Genomic DNA, 16,966 nt, shown 5'->3' on the forward strand with positions numbered 1-16,966 from the left:
AAATAAACTTATTTTTTAAAAACAAAAACAAAAAATCAATTGGTTACCAAACGGTGTAGAAATAATTACAAATTGGATCTTAATTATCTTAAAACAACTTTGAAATATAGAGTATCTTGCGAATAATCTTTCGAAGATAAAATAAATTTATTATTTAAGGAAAAATAGCTTTATACACATATTTTCAAAATATAGTTTTTATTTGGTCTTTATGTTTTCGAAATGTTATATTTTTAGGTTAAAATATTAATTTAGTTCCTGTACTTTAAAGTTTGTTCAATTTTAGTATATGTATTATTAAATGTTCAATTTAAGTACATATGATTTCAAGAAATCTTAGATTCATTCTCTATTGCTTGTTTATTGTTGATTTTTTTCAAAAATTATTTATTATTTATTAAAAATTTTACTATAAAAATTGAAGACATGTTCCTACATTGTATTTATTTCCAGGAAAGTTATTATTATTATTTTGTTAATTTAGATAAAAATTAACATCGAGAGACTAAATTTAAGATTTATTAAAAATACAAAAACGAAAATTGGACATTTGAAAGTATGAACTGGAATTAAATCAAACTTCAAATTATAAGGGCTCAAATAATATTTTAACCTATATTTTTACAGTGAAATTTTAAGTTTGGTTTCATTTAATCCTTACCTTTGTATATTCTACCCCTATTGGGTAATTAATTCTCACTTCTTATTTTTTAAAATTTATTTTCTAAAGACAAATGCTCACATTTGGTCATTGGGTTTAAGTTTCAATTAATTGATTTAAAATAATTGTAATGTAAATTTTTCAATTGATTTTAATACGGACAACGAAAAATTAACGAAAACTAATTTAATTATACTTAATGTAATTGTTTTAAATTAATTTGTAGAATATGATTACAAATGATCAAAATGAGTATCAATGGAGAGAAGTGTGAAATTTTGAAACTTGCAAACAAAAAAAGGAAATTGAACTTAAAGCTCGATGAAAAAAATATCACACTTTGAAACGATAGTTATTCTCTTATACTATTAATTTATATGTTATTTTAAAAATATATTTTAAACGGTTAACATAAAATAACTTATTTTTATATCTCCCCACATCCATTTTTTTTTAAATAAATAGTTTTTTTTTCGTGATTTATCTGCAAAACAAAATTCTCTTATTTATAAATTAAAGGTGTATTATTTCTAAACCTTTGTAATTAAGTTATTTTCTCAAACTTTACATGAGGCGTGCATTGTACAGAGTATCAAACTAGTCTAAAGAAATTACTTTGGCCTTCTTGAACTTATTTGTAAAATAATAATAATAATAAAAAAACAATCCTATAAAAAATGTAATAATGGCTAAAAATTAATCTAAAAAAAAGCTTATTCTTTTTAAAAAGGAAAAAAAAAAAAAGGTTAGGTTAATAACCTGGGTTGTTATGTTACGTTCATTTGAGCTTTTCGGAGTCCAAAACCCTAACATCTGTGGCGTCCGAAACCCTAACATCATGGGCTCAAAATCGGGCCAATCCAGAAAAGCCCAGCCCAACTCATCCAGTTGGCGAATCAGAAGTTTTGGCGGGAAACCAAAAATCAACAAATGGTATAAATGGAGGCCGGTTCTTCTCTCATTCGTCTCCGACGAAAGTCCGATGCCGGTTATTGAGAGCAAGGTTCAAGAGCTTCACTTCCGATAAAGCTTCACAATGCCTCCCAGGAAGAAGCCTCATTCTTCTTCCAAGAAGCTCAATTCAAATCAGCAATCACAGCCTTCCAAGTTCGGAATCCAACACTTCTTTGAACGCCACTCTCAAAATGTTGCGCATTCTCAGAAGATCACTTCACAAACTTCCGATTCAAAAACTGATGTTTCTAACTCTCTGAATCGTGGAGATGATCCGATTGTGGGACGGTCAGATTCTAAGGACGCGGACGCGGCGGTGACAGCACAGAAGTCAGACTCGCGGGTTCTTCTTGTGAGTGATGCGGTTTTAGCTTCTGAAAACCCTAAGGTACTGCAGGGGAAGGATGCTAGCTGTTCGCCTCTGAATACGACGCCTGAGAATTTGATTGCAGCTTGTGGAAATGCTGGCGATGACCTTTCTAACGAGCTGTCTCCAGAATTTTCCAAGTCCGTGTCCCTGAAGCGCTTCAAATTCTCTCCCGGGATGGTAAATTTAGATTTTTCTTCCTTTGCTCTTTGTTATTTGTGGTTGATTGCTTGTTCGCTTTGCATTGGTCACATTGATTAATTTTACTTACTAGAGTAAAAAATCGTGAATAGCTGATTAAGCAAAGTCAGGATGAGGGGACTACAAATGATGAGATTACATGGAAGATATCTCCAGTAAACGAAAGGCTTCAGGCTGTTTCAAAGCAACTGCCGGAAACTATAAGAGTTTTGGCGAACTCATCAAGGCTCAGCTCATTGAGAATTCGACAGTGTTCACGAAATAAGGTATTAAATGTTAGTATATATTGGGTCTCTTGGCTCTTGGGTTCACTAACAATATCTTTACAGACTTCCTCTGTCGAGCCTGGGAATTTTGAGCAGTTGAGTTCACCTAACCTGAAACCTTCTGAAAGATCAGTGGCTTCGTTAAATAAGACTGGGTCGAAAAGGTTAAATCCTAAACATGACATGGAACCTAATGAAGTTGCGACTCATAGTTCGAGTAGCTCCAGAGTAGCTAACAGTCAGAGTCCATTCCAGACGCCCCCATCTTTGTCATACTGCGATAAGGTAATAATTTCTTCATAGACTGTATGTCTTGTTTCTGATAGGTTCTAACTTTTATGTACTTTTTGAACTTTAAAAGTTAAAAATCTGTATTCTGGTCTACCGATTGGACTATCTAATCCATATGCTTTGTGCCGATGTTGACCCGTAGATTGCTAATGATGCTGCTGCATGCAATGAAGCACCCGACCACCCTATTTTAAGACCACACAAAAGGGTATTACATTATATTACTAGTTGATCTTTCTAATTTTACGTTATTCTGTTTGGTCCAAATTCTAGCCAGCTTCCTGACCTGGTGGGTGGTTTTTCTCATTCTTGGACCAATTATACTTGTTGGTTAAGCAAATTTTCTTTCATATTTACTTTCTATTACTTGTTGACATCCGATGCCTTCTTGGCTTTTTGTTTTTGCAGGCATTACTTGAGCTTTTGGATCAAGTAGAAGATGTCATTGCTGTTGATACTGTGGCTTCTTCCATTGACTTGGAGGAGGATTCATCTGAATTACAAGGTAGAAATGGTGACACGTTGACTACCAGAGTCGATTCAGCTGCAACAAAAGTCCCTAAAAAGATTCCAGACACTGTCCCTTTTGATTTTCTTGTCTTGGAGGTATATTTCAGATTTTCAAAAAGGGTTCATTTTCAGAATTGCTCATCTTTTAGTTGCTTATTGATGATTTATACTAATACATTGATTCTATCTGTGCAAAGGTAACAGAGAAATGTGAGCTGGCTGATACATCTGGAGCAAAACGCTCGTATAAGGTTTCGTGTAAGCTTATTCACTAATTTCTACATTTCCTCATCATATCAAGTAAATTAAAAGGGTAAACAATGAATTTTCAGGTTCTTCGTTTGTTAAATGAGCAAAGTGGAGAAGAACGGGCTGTATATCTTTGGGACGACTGGTAAATACATAAAAATATTGTGCTGCTAACACACGTAATTGTTCTGCGATTTCTAACTCTAGACTATGCTCTTTCATATCACACTCTATATCAAAGTTAAAAATTGACTTGAAATCCAAAAGAAAAAAGTGTACAAAGAGTGGTATTAGCTCTTTCTTGATTAACATTCTCTTTTTCTTGCTGCAGCCTTCTTAAATACCTTCTTCATCTTAGGATCACATCACATCACAATATAGTATTGATGTAAATCTTGTTGTATTCCTTCATTTGAATTTCACTCGAGCATCATGACCTGGCAAATAAATAGACTATTATTGTTCCCTTCATGAGATCGTATTCTTGATTTTGAGTTCAAACTCTACGTCCCAGGAAATTGTTAGTGGACCTATAGCAGAGGCTTTAAGCTTAGTTCATGTTTTCAATATTCTATGCTACGGTTTACTTTGGCAACCAAATATAGTAAGGTTAGGCAATTGTTTTGTGTGAATAGTCGAAGTATGTGCACGCTTATCCAGATACTCACGGATATGAAAAAAATTAAAATTAAAATTAAAAAATAAATTATTCTTCTTCATGAAGCCTTTTGATACTGAAGGTGAATTTGTTTATTAGTTACCTACAGTTTGTTCCTTGAATTTTCATTGCTTCATCAGGTTTGACAGTATTATTGCACCTGGAGACACCGTGAATGTTATTGGTGAATTTGATGACCTAGGAAGATGTCATGTTGACCACGACAATAATTTTTTGATCCTACACCCCGATATACTTGTCTCTGGAACTCGGGTAATGTAATTAATTTGCCAAGTACTTGGCACGTCACCCTGCCTCTTGGGTGTCATGGTGCCTTTGTGAGCTACTGAATCAGAGTTATTATTTGATAGTTATCAATCAATTGTTATAATCACCTATCAGAAATTATTTCTAGGTTGCTGGTCACTTGACCTGTCCAAGGAGGAGTGTTCTTGATGAGAGGCTGAAAAGTAACGAACAGTCTATTTCAGCACTAATTGGTACTTTGCTGCACCAGGTTTTTCAGGTTCATAGCTCCATCCTTACCTTTTTATAAGATTAGAAGCATAGATACAAACTTACTATAATACACTTATACCTCAACATTTGTATTTATTTACCTGCATGTATTTGTGAATTATGATTGTCTTTTTTGACACAAGCTTTTAGCATTTACCAATCTATCACATCTCAATTCAACTTCATCTGTTTTGAAGGCCGGTCTTATAGAAGAAGCACCGACTGTTGCCTTCTTGAAAGAGGTTTCGAGAACAGTGCTTCAGAAAAGTATGGAAAATGTATATGCATGCGGAGGTAAACAATTTTATAATTTGTATTCGCTTGGTCATTGATGGTATTAGAGGCAAAAGTGCAACGGATCACTTTTCACATCTTTTAAGAGAGATGTGGAAAATGGATCTAATATTATTATTTTCTTCAGTTTTTCTTCCCCCATTTTTATTCGAAATGCTACACCTCCAATATAAGACTAGGTAATCTGGGTTTTAAGGCACACTGCCCAGAATTATGAGGCTAGAGCCTCCAGGCCGTACTGTTAACTTCAGGGGACTGTTTGGAAACAATCTTGCCTCGATCTTGTTGGATACTTTGAATCTTTGCTTCAGTCAACTGTGGGATAAAAAAAATTGCATCATCAAATTCTTTCCATTAGTTTAAGTGTCATCAATTTTTTCAATGTTTACATCTGTTAAATTTACCACTTTTAATATTTAATTGATAAGTCACAATATTAATTTATAATTTGAATGATTCATTTCCTTTCACTACCTTGGGTGCAGCAAATGAAAAGGATATATGCATAATCATGAATGAGGCAGTTCCAAAAATTTTGCATTGGATCACCATCTTCAAATGCCCAATGGTGAGAAAATGTCATGTTTAATCACATTTACATGGTCTTTACCCAAACATGGAGCTGTGGTTTGTAAATTATCTTCACTTCCCATTCCTAACGATATGTAACTTTTTGAAACTTTATCGGTTTATCTACATTGGTATATAAACTTGATAATGTTTTCATAGGCCTGGATTTCAGTTGTAAAGTAAGTAATGTTTTTCTAAATGTTGAATGTGGTGTTATTAGACATGATTTGGGTTTCTTCTTTTAATTTCTAAATTATTCTGGCCTAGGCATTTACAGAATTTTGATGCATGCATAAAACATTTTGAGATCTGTATGCATTACATTCTCTCTGGATGTCTGTGTTTGTTTCCATATTGTGTACTGCTCAAGTATTTTTCTCATTTTTTATTACACATGTGTTAGGTGGTTTGATCGACTGGATATTGCCTTGTATTTAAGCTTGCGCTTTGTAGTTATTACTATGATTGAGTTTGACATCGTTGTTATGAAGCAAAGCTGAATTCTTTTATTTGTTTTAAGTAATGCTTGCTTCGGTTGATAACAGGGTTCTAAGGGACCTACTATTGAGTTTAGATCTGAGGATGGTCCCAGGAAAGTTAGTATATCGGAGGTAGGTATTGTGAATGCTCTTTTCAACATTACTGATCTTTTTACAACACAATGTACCACACTGAAGTGAGGTGCTTGTTACAAACAAATCTATGAATCCATATTCTTATAGAAACTTCCATTTTTAGGTGATTGATATTGAGGAGATGGCATGGGCTCCAAAGTATGGTTTGAAAGGAATGATTGATGCTTCTGTCAGGGTAAACTTAATGTCAAATTATAATAAATGTGCCGAGAATGTCATGCCTTTAGAGTTTAAAACCGGAAAGGTGCCAGCTGGCCAGGCAAGTATGTGATTCCTTTAGCTCACATTTGTGCAGGGTTCCCTGTAAGATGGGACTTTTGTGGTTATCAATAATTTATTTTATTCTTTTGTAGTAATTATTATAGCATGATAATCCTGATCTGTTCTGCAGTCCTCCATGGAACATTGTGCCCAAGTGATCTTGTACACTCTACTTATGTCCGAGAGGTATGTACATCTCATTCTCCTTTTATATTTATTTATTATTTATTAATTTTTAGTAAGTCCGTCCTACAGATGATATTTGGTTTGCCTTCTCTTTTTTTGGGGTGTTATGTTATCATTGTTGCATGTGTGAATGATAGGATGTGTTCTGTTGTTTGCTCTATATTTGTGTTAGGTATGGCAAACATGTTGGTTATGGTCTCCTTTATTATCTCCGGTCGGATCAGACACAGGTAAAAATCAGATTCATTTGTAAGTTTATTTTTCCCTGTGCTGGAAGGATGTTTAAATTATTTGAACCTTGTGAAGGGTATCCGGGTTCAAAGATCTGACTTGGTAGGGTTAATCATGCGTCGCAATGAGCTTGCAAACAACATCCTCAAGGCATCAACTGCACAATTACTGCCTCCTATGTTACAGGTATGGTTCGTCCTTGACATGGTTCTGCCGTTCTCTATTGAATCATTAAACATACTATCTTTTTGATACAGATTCCAAATGTGTGCAAAGGATGCCGCCATCTTGATGTTTGTACCATTTATCATAAGGTATACAGGTTCTGAATGCAATTCCATAGAGTTAATTGTTGCTTCATTCCCATGTCACTTATATGTAAGTGTATGCTTTGGGTCTTCCCATGACAAAAGTTAGTCTTAAAGCATTCACAGAAATACTCTGTGCAGTCACTATAGTTCGGTCAATTGTGAATAACTTTTATTATCATATATAATCCCTAGATATAGTTCTTTTCCAGTGTAATTTCTTAGGCATTTCTATCGAGCTTTGGCCTACGGTAAGTTGCTCTTAATATCCTTCTAACAAGTAAGCCCAAGGGCAAGGCAATCCAATTTGACGACCCCTTTCCTATTCTGCGTTGTCTAAATGTGTATTTGCGCAGTTTCTGGGATGTGATATCAAACAATCCAAGTAAAAGACTCAATTCCTCGAACATTATTTTAAATATTTGTCCTCTTTGAAACTAGTGGCTAACAAACCATTTTTCAGGCCAGTTTCACCTGATGCTTCGCAATAGTTTCCATGCTAAACATGAGCAATTGTAATCTAAAAACTGGCGGTAAATCTTGAAATTAGGCATAATTCCTGCAATGTTAAAAGAGGAGTAGAAGATTTGGCAACCTTTTCATTAATTCTCATGACTGAGCTGTCTCCATGGGGACATTACTTGTTGGCTGACTGATTTTATTTTTCCTTTTTCTCTTTATTCTTCTGTTGATAGTTGACTGGTAATGGAATTTTAAATACTGCAGATGCAAAATGGGAGCAAAGAGACCAGTGGGCTTGGAGTTCTATTTGACTCCCATACAGATCACTTCAAAGCTTCTCATGGTATTTTCTTTCAGCATTGGGAAAGATTGATTGATTTAGAGGCCAAGGAGATGGAGGTTGAAATTTGAATTTCGAATGTATCGTATAGAATTTTCAATTCACATACTTATTTATGCCACTGCTTAGTCCAATCAGCTATGATGCTCATTTCTTTCAGCTTGTAAAGAGGGGAGTTTGGCACTCACGTAGTGCAGAGAAAAATCAAACGTCGACCGGTCTTTCTTCTATTGTTCTTAGTACGTTGGATGGCCAACCACATTGTACTTTTGAAAAGGACAACCGAATCAGCTATCGTTTTGTGCGTCAAGATTTGCCTTCTATGTGCTTTAAAGATTCAAATGACAGTTCAAACACTGCTTCTATAAATGACATGGACAGTTCACTTAGAGTTGGAGACTATGTGGTGAGGCCTTTTCTCCTGAATGGAAAATATTTTGCATGTACTGTATAATGATCACGATCCTATGTTACAATGCTAATTCGTATGCTGGAATTAGTTAAAAGGTATTAAGCAGAAGCTTTTCGTTTCTAGAAGTTTATATATGTTTATTTTTTATTTTTCTATTCATATATTTAAAAGGAAAAAGCTAAGCTTCTGGTGTTACATACTTCCCAATGATTCTGGATCTGTTATATGTATGGTGTATGGGTATCTGCTTCCGAATTAATAGTAGATGGTCCATCCAACCATTGTCATGTAGTTCTATTTATGAATCATTTTTCGTTCTAAACTTTCTCATCCACATTTTTTATTTCCATAAAATTTCTTCCAGTAACTAATTGGCAATTTCTGTTGCTTGTATTTTAGATACTTAGTACAGATTCTGGGCATTTGACCCTAGCGAGTGGGATTATAACAGATCTGAGCAGTCTCCATATATCCGTAAGGGATTATTTTATTTTATTTCTTTCTATTTTTTATGCCATAGACTGGTGATGCCAAAATCAACATATCAAGTATTAGGATAGTTAAAATGGCCTTGACCGAGTATCGTCTTTAGGGAATCGGATTGATAACCTTTTGACTATCCAGAGATCGTTCCAATTTTATTTAGGGGACTGACTTGTGATGCAACTAAAGTAAACTAAGTTAAGAAAGCAATAAAAGTGATCAAGTATGAAGATTATTAACAAAGAGATGTTCTAGGGAAGAAATTTCATCCATGGAATTACTAAACTCTTGGCCCTTTCACTTAATTACTAATTACTATGACTAATCGCTTGAAACTAGATAATTAAGCAAAGCATTAAGGCTCTCCATCAACAATCTCTACCGTCATCTGACTACTCTAGTGTGTTCAAACGATAGTCTAGCATACATGATCTAATATAGGACTCTTTCGTTAATACAAGATTCTAAATAATGAAATCATTTAAACATTAATCAAACATTCAAAAGCATTAAGAACAATCATGCTAGAAAGTATTGATGTAAATTAAATTCAAGATCCACAAAAGTATTTAGCAATACGTCATAAAATCTATTTAGCAATACGTCATAAAATCTATCTAACCCTAGAACAATAAGAATTTAGTCTAACATGGCTTCCATAGACAGAACCATTATTAGAATGCAAAAATACAGAAAATAATCCAAAATACAAAAAGGAAAGGAGGCATATTCTGGTGTTCCAGTCACGTCTCCATGGTGATTGTGGCCGATAATAAGGACTTCGATACTCTGCTCAAAATACTCCTTGTAGGCCTTTAAAACTCCAAAACTTGATGATTGTGGCCGACCAAAAACCCTAGATTAAATAGGCAGAAATTTTCCAAAATTGTAAAAACATTCCAGAAATGGCTCCGATGCTGTAAGGCGGGGGTCTTCCTCCGCGCTTGTTGCTTCTGTGAATAGCACCGTAGTACACCACTGTGCTGCCTTGTTTATGGGCATTCCTTGGTCTTTTTCTCCCTGAACGATGTTTGGCTCGATTTTGACTTCCTTGGGCAAATTTGATCTGTTTTAGCTCTTTTTAACTTTGAATCTCGATCTCGAACAAAACCCTTGGATAATACTGACAAACAACATCAAATCTAATAAAATCAAGTAAAAACCACTCTAAATCAAAAGTAAATACAAGCACTTTTTAGGTACTTTTCAACTAGAAAGTTGCATTGCTTATTTACAGTAGACAACTATAAATCACAGTACTGTTTGTGGTCAAAAGCAGTCTCTGCTTTTCAAACTGAATTGTTTGGTTTAAAACTTGTAGGTTTCTTTTTCTAAGCGCCTACGTTTGCCTGGAAGCACTTCTTCTACAGAAGCACGTGATCTTATGAGGCAGGTTTGGCGGATTGACAAGGATGAATTTATGACTTCGTTTGCAGTCATGAGGTAATAACTTGAGATAATTGTACTACAACTATTCCAGACATAATGCGATGTTCTATTCTCATGTTTGTTTTGTTTCTGAAGGTTTAATCTTGTACAACTGTTTCTGCAAGGTGAACAAAATGCTCATCTTAGAAAGTTGATTGTAGATCTTGCGGTAATGCTTATTTAAACCTTCGACTTATCGAAAAAAATTTGTTCCTTCCCTCCTAAGATATTTTTTATTTATTGGCCTGACTTAGTTTTCACTTGTAGGCTCCCAGATTTGATGCTGGATGCATATTTAGCCAGGATCCAGCAATATCTTACATCTGGTCAGAGAAGAATTTAAATGATGACCAACGGCGAGCTATAATTAAGGTGTTTCTGTAAAACTGCTTCTCATGCTAACTTGACTCACCTACTCTATATCTCATTCCCCCTATTCATTTTTCGGTTTTTCATGAAAAATGAGCTATTCTGACTTGAAATTGTTCCATGGTCATTTTAGATACTTACGGCAAAGGATTATGCTCTGATTCTAGGAATGCCTGGGACAGGCAAGACATCTACGATGGTTCATGCTGTGAAGGCATTGTTGATGAGAGGTGTATCTATTTTGCTCACGTCTTACACAAACACTGCAGTTGATAATTTACTTATCAAACTGAAATCTCAGGTAACTGTTTCTACAATTTTCAATTTTTCATTCTCTCTCTCGCTCTCTCTCTCTCTCTCTCTCGAGTTAGACAGTGGTAAAATTTTCAATTTATGGTCCTTCAATACAATAGAAATTCTGGGAGGCCTTCTTTTATGTATATTTGTACCGATCTCTTTTTCTAATTTTAAATTTACAAATTACAAATCAGTAGGCAAGATATTTTGGCCCGTGCATCCTTGAAATTTGTTACTATTTTTTCACTCAAGTGCCCATTACGTTGGTAATACTTGGATGATCATCTTAAATTTCCACTTAAGACATTTACTAGGTCAAGCATGAAAATATTAACACCAAGTAACATTTTGGAGGAAGGTTTTCTAAAAATAAGTAGTTTTTATATTTTCATCGATATTTTGATTTGTTATTGAATATTTTAGAAGTACCTTTGTGTCACAGTCAAACATTAAAGTTTTGGATTGGTTATAATAAATAAACATTGGTCTAGCTTGGTTTAGATAGAGTAATTGCCTTCTACCGAACCAGAGAGCAAATTTGAGAGAATGTCTGAAGTTTGGAACACTACAATGTTCCTATTGGATTTATGTGTCTCGGCATATTTGTTATATTCCTTTATAGTTATTATTATTATTATTTATCACAATTTATCGGAGCTCCTTATGATTTATATTATTATTACTGTTGTTTATTGTGAGGCTTCTTTGCTTTCGCTTGTGTTTTTGTGAGGTCTCTTTAACATTATGCACGCACATGCGCGGTTTGTAAAAGTATTTTGTATCCTTAAGTTTCATGTGCATGCATCAAAAGTTTGTATCGGATTCCTACTCGTCTTTGGTCATCTAATCACTTATAGAAGTCTCGTGCAAGTTGGTTCACTCTTCTAATTTGTCACCTTCAAACTGCAGAACATTGATTTTATACGGATTGGAAGAATTAATGCAGTGCATGAAGACATTCGCAGCCATTGCTTCTCGGGTCTGCTTTTGCCTATTATGCAGTTTCCTTTGGACCTGGATACTTGCTCTTCTTTATGTAACTAGTGAAGTTTTCTTTGACAGAGTTGAACATAGAAAGTGTGGAAGACATCAAAATGAGATTGGACCAAGTGAAAGTTGTTGCAGTTACTTGTTTGGGGATAACTAGCCCCTTACTCGTCAATAAAAGATTCGATATATGCATAATGGATGAAGCTGGACAGACCACCCTTCCAGTATGTAGAACTTGATGGAACATTTGTTGCAACATTTATTTTGGCAGTATGATGATATGATGCTCGTTAATTATCAAGTGTTTTTGGAATTAGTTATCACTTGATCTGTTTAATAGGTAAATAATAAGAGAACTAGGTATCCTTCATTTTATTAATAAGAGCATCTCACAAACAAGTTCACTGATAGAAGGTAGAATCTTCTTGTTTTTCAAGAGATTGGCAAGAGCATAAAACTAGATGATAACATTAGAAGCCAGAGGATGCATGGTCGAACACTTCATAACAAATGTTGTTTTTCACAAATAGAAGATCTTTGTAACGTTTTTATTTCTAAGAGGACCTGTTACGTTGATTGAAGAGGAAACATGGAATTATGAGGTAGGACTGAGTTTGACGTTCAGATTAATGAAATCTAGGAAATAGATGAATGATAAGTATGAAACTTGTAGGAGGATATTTTCATTTGCTTTGGATATGAATGACAGAGAACAAAAAGAAAAATTTCTACTACATCGTTGAAAGGAAGAGACTAAGGTTACTATAATTGATAAATGAGTCCTTGAGTCTAGATAAATGGTCTTCACATCAACTAGGAAAGGGAGAGATCTATGACATATAAGTAAGGACAATTATCTCCATTGATAGAAGGACCTTTTGGGTGACACCAAAAACAGAGTTGTGAGGGTTAATGCACAAAGTGAACCAGATGTTTCACTGTCTTTAACGGTTCTAGTTGGGTCTTTACAAGTATGGCTCAATTGTGCTAGTTGTTATAGGCTGATCTGAAGCTTCTTTACATGTATTAGAAAATAGTTGAGAAGCATTTTATAGAGTATATACCTTGCACTTAGGGCTAGTGTTTTGCGAGGTATGAAATTCTAATGAGGTTGCACTTGACAAGTGAACCTGTAACTTCGTGTCATGCAATGTATTAATATTATCTGCAGAAAAGATATTTTATATTTTGGGTCTTCTTAATATAATTTTGTCAATCGCACGTAAGAGAATACTCTGAATTATTAGAAATTACAATATCTTCCTAACTTGTGATTATACTATGAAACAGATTTTATTGTATATAAGATTGTTTTAGAGAAGCCTTGTTGGAGAAAGCCCATGTTCCATCACTAATTTACAGGACAACATTGATTCAGTTTCATGTTTTTGTTTTATTTAAGATTTCAAAATGTTTGCCTCGAACTGAGTTTCTCGTATCTTCTACAATTATTCTTTGTTTTTCTTATGTTGGCTTTCAATGAAATTGTTGTTCGTATTGTTAATCAAGACTTACTGGAAAGATGAATATCAATGCTTATTTAATTTTTATATTATATCTACCCCTAAGGTTTCCCTTGGGCCTTTGATGTTTGCTTCAACATTTGTCCTTGTTGGCGATCACTATCAGCTACCTCCTCTTGTTCAGGTGTGTATCATGCATAATCATTTGGATTAAATTTTTTCTTTTTCTTTTTTTATGGCGCATTTTCTGAAATCATCATTCTCATTCCTATCTAGAGTACAGAGGCTCGGGAAAATGGACTGGGGATAAGCTTATTTTGTAGGCTTTCAGAAGCACATCCTCAAGCAATTTCCGCATTACAAAGCCAGGTTTTTGTTCTTTTGCTAGATTTAATCTGGGAGCAAGTCTTTCACTTCAGATGATGCTGCGGATATCTATTCACTAGGTTTATTTGAGTGTAGTATCGCATGTGCCGAGACATTATGGAATTATCAAACGCCTTGATATATGGAGACAGATTGCGTTGTGGTTCTGAAGAAACAGCGAACGCAAAGCTTGAACTTTCAAGTTCAAAGTTGTCTTCATCTTGGCTTAAGGAGGTCAGTGATCTCTTTCAACTTGTCATCGTACTGTGATCTTTATCAATTAGGTCACTACCTGCTGACTTCTGTTTGGCTTTGTTTTTGTTTTATGTTCATTTTATTTATTTAATATTTTATATATCCTCAATAACCTTATTTGAAGGGGCATCTTTTCGTAGGGCAAGCAATGAGCTATACATCCAACCAGAGTTTATTTCCTCATTTGTGGGCGATTGCACAATAAATTTCATCAAGTCTAGGATTTTTGAGTTAAAAAAGAATTGTCATCTTTAGATTTTGCTTGCTTTAACTCATAACTTATTTTGTGTTTCACTTTTTACCGAACAGCTGAAGTTAAAAAGTCGAGTAATCATTTCATAAAATCAAGTTTATGTCACATAAGTGGCCGTTTTATTAGATGCACGAAACTTTGGATTTTTAATTTGATATATATATATTTTTTTTGTTATTTCTCTAAAAGTTCCTTGTCTTAACTAAAAACTAATACACTTCCTATCCGTGATTACAGGTTCTAAGCCCATGCAAACCAGTTATCTTTGTTTGTACAGGTTCTCGAATATATCCTTTGTGCCTTCTAACTTTGGTTAATCAGTTTAAATTTATCAATGGTTCTTGTTTGTTATCTGAATCATGGCCAACAACTGTAGATTTATTACCTGCTTACGAGACAAGAGATCACAAGATTGTGAACAACCCAATTGAAGCTAACATATTAGCAGAGGTGCAATCTTCACTTTGACGTGTCTTACTTCTTATCACTTATCAATAAGTAGATTGATACTCTTTGTATAAAAGAAAAAGAAAGATTGGTTATTGGAGCAGGGAAAGCTAGATGAAATTTCACCACGTGGCATTCATATCTATTTTCTTAACGTTTTAGGTGACGAAGGGATTGCTTGATGGTGGAATTAAAGGGAATGAAGTTGGCATTATTACTCCGTATAACTCCCAGGCAAGCATCATCCGTCTAGCTATCAACATAGCCTCTGTGGAGGTACATACCATTGACAAATACCAGGTTAGACTGATTGAATTATGAGGCAATCCTTTTTCCTTTCCTCTTTTTTTTTTTTTTTGGTTTTAAAAGACAGTTGCCATAAAATGATTCTGTCAATGAATGACTCTAAATTCTTTGTTTACTCTGGACTCTGTTCCCTACTCAATCTGTACGTGATAAGTTTAAAATTTTCATGAGAATGCGGATTCTTTGATCAATATGTACGTTATTATATTTTAGGGAAAATATCAATTCATATATCGGTTGTTTTCATTTAAAAACTAATAATTGTATCTATTTAAACCTTAAATTTTTGTAAGTGTATTAATTTATATCATATATTACGTTTCGTTAGAAAAAATCTTGTGTGAAATTTATAATTGTATCAATTAAATTCCTTAAACTTTTATAAATGAATTAATTTAGACTTTCAATCAAATTTTCTCTGAGTGCATTTACTCTATTTGTCTATTTTGTAAAACCAACATTTAAAGAAGTTTACACACATGTGAAAATCACTATATGGATGATTTTTTAATCATATTGAAAGGTCTCAATTGATTGACTTGTAAACATTTAAAAATTTAATTAATCAAACAAAGTTTACTCGTTCCAACGAATTTTAGAAAAGATGTAAATGAATATATTTATGAATATTTAGGATTTAAATTATCAAAATTATAATGGATATAATCTCGAAAGGTTAAGGATATAACTGATATTTGCCCAAATATTTTACTGTTTCTAGTTTTTCATGTTGACTTTCTCATAGGGAAGAGATAAGGACTGCATATTGGTGTCCTTCGTTCGGTCGAGTGAAAATCCAAAGAGCTGTACTACCTCAATTCTTGGTGACTGGCATAGAATTAATGTGGCCATTACACGTGCCAAGGTCAGTAATTACCTTTATTTTCAATTCTTGGTGACTGGCATAGAATTAACTGGCAAAAATCCAAATCATCTTTTACCACTAACCACTTTTAAAAAGAGAGGCTGTTGGAGAGGCTCACCAATTTTTTTCTCTTTTTTGGATATTTGAGAGGCTCTAATTAAAGACATTATACTTCATATTTTATATTAATTGAATTACTTCTAAATTCAAAGAGATTATACTTATGATTATGTCAGTTGATTTATGCTTATTTTCACGAGAGTTCAACCATTTTCAAACAAACCATCGATATAATATATATATAATAGAAACGTAATGAATTGTGCAGAAAAAACTAATCATGGTAGGATCACGCAAAACACTATCAAAAGTTCCACTGCTGAAGCTTCTAATTGAGAAGGTGGAGGAGCAATCAGGGATCTTTAATGTAACAAGGAATGATATACGTCAAAGTAGCAAGCTTCCTGGTTGCAAATAGATCAAATTGTTGTGAAGGTTTAATTCATAGTCTTCAACTATTAATCTCTGTTTAAAGTAAGGCAGATTATGTCACATAATGGTATAGAAAATCCTCCCATTGTTTATAAAGTATATAAATGTTATAATAATAGCTAGAAGTATGATGTATCCAGGTCCAGGTTCTTCTCAGAGGGTGTGTATCAGATGCCATGTGGGAGGCACTCAGAAAAATCCTTGTCTACTTGCGGAAAAGGTCTTTTCCTTTTCTGGAAGTTTTATTGATTCACAGTCACAATTGCTGGACCCTTCACTTTATTTATAGGTTGCACTTGCACTTTGGACGGTCCAAAATTCAATGTTCTGAAATGGTTTTTTTTTTCTTAAATATATAAAAGTGATAAAATATTGAAATCATAAGATAACATTGTGTCAGTGATTTCACCAAAGCAGATGTTGTCCTATTCTGTCTTCATTTTATTTCAATTTTCACCCATCTAAGTTAAAATCTTTCATAAACTCATTAATTTGAGGTAATTGCAATATAAAACATTTTTTTAATTAACAATTAAGGTTGGTTTGGTAATCATTTAATTTTTAGTTTTTTATTTTA

At 33.9% G+C, this 16,966-nt stretch overlaps 1 protein-coding gene across 3 annotated transcripts; it reads left to right on the forward strand.

Moving 5' to 3' along the window:
* Window positions 1–1,610: 1,610 nt before the first annotated feature.
* EMB2411 (DNA replication helicase) lies at window positions 1,611–16,722 on the forward strand. 3 transcript variants are annotated; one of them, XM_039022403.2, is made up of 35 exons: window positions 1,617–2,162; window positions 2,276–2,449; window positions 2,513–2,734; window positions 2,883–2,948; window positions 3,149–3,346; window positions 3,448–3,501; window positions 3,583–3,644; window positions 4,298–4,430; window positions 4,573–4,683; window positions 4,874–4,970; window positions 5,456–5,538; window positions 6,086–6,151; window positions 6,279–6,434; window positions 6,567–6,622; window positions 6,795–6,852; window positions 6,929–7,039; window positions 7,111–7,167; window positions 7,888–8,022; window positions 8,124–8,369; window positions 8,775–8,849; window positions 10,180–10,301; window positions 10,383–10,455; window positions 10,554–10,658; window positions 10,789–10,956; window positions 11,862–11,931; window positions 12,015–12,166; window positions 13,512–13,589; window positions 13,682–13,774; window positions 13,868–14,005; window positions 14,517–14,556; window positions 14,656–14,729; window positions 14,889–15,026; window positions 15,778–15,897; window positions 16,226–16,392; window positions 16,530–16,722. In XM_039022403.2, the coding sequence occupies exons 1-34, from the start codon at window positions 1,698–1,700 to the stop codon at window positions 16,373–16,375; spliced, it is 4,146 nt and encodes a 1,381-aa protein (XP_038878331.1). In that variant the 5' UTR covers window positions 1,617–1,697; the 3' UTR covers window positions 16,376–16,392; window positions 16,530–16,722. The 3 variants fall into 3 exon arrangements, 2 of the variants coding, with proteins under 2 accessions (XP_038878331.1, XP_038878324.1); XM_039022396.2 differs by having other exon boundaries at window positions 16,226–16,722; XR_005479994.2 differs by lacking the exons at window positions 14,517–14,556; window positions 14,656–14,729; window positions 14,889–15,026; ... (1 more) ...; window positions 16,226–16,392; window positions 16,530–16,722 and having other exon boundaries at window positions 1,611–2,162; window positions 13,689–13,774.
* Window positions 16,723–16,966: the final 244 nt, after the last annotated feature.

Source organism: Benincasa hispida, chromosome 1, assembly GCF_027475165.1.
Source record: "Benincasa hispida cultivar pf3 chromosome 1, pf3_genome.v1.1, whole genome shotgun sequence".
Classification (NCBI taxonomy): domain Eukaryota; kingdom Viridiplantae; phylum Streptophyta; class Magnoliopsida; order Cucurbitales; family Cucurbitaceae; genus Benincasa; species Benincasa hispida.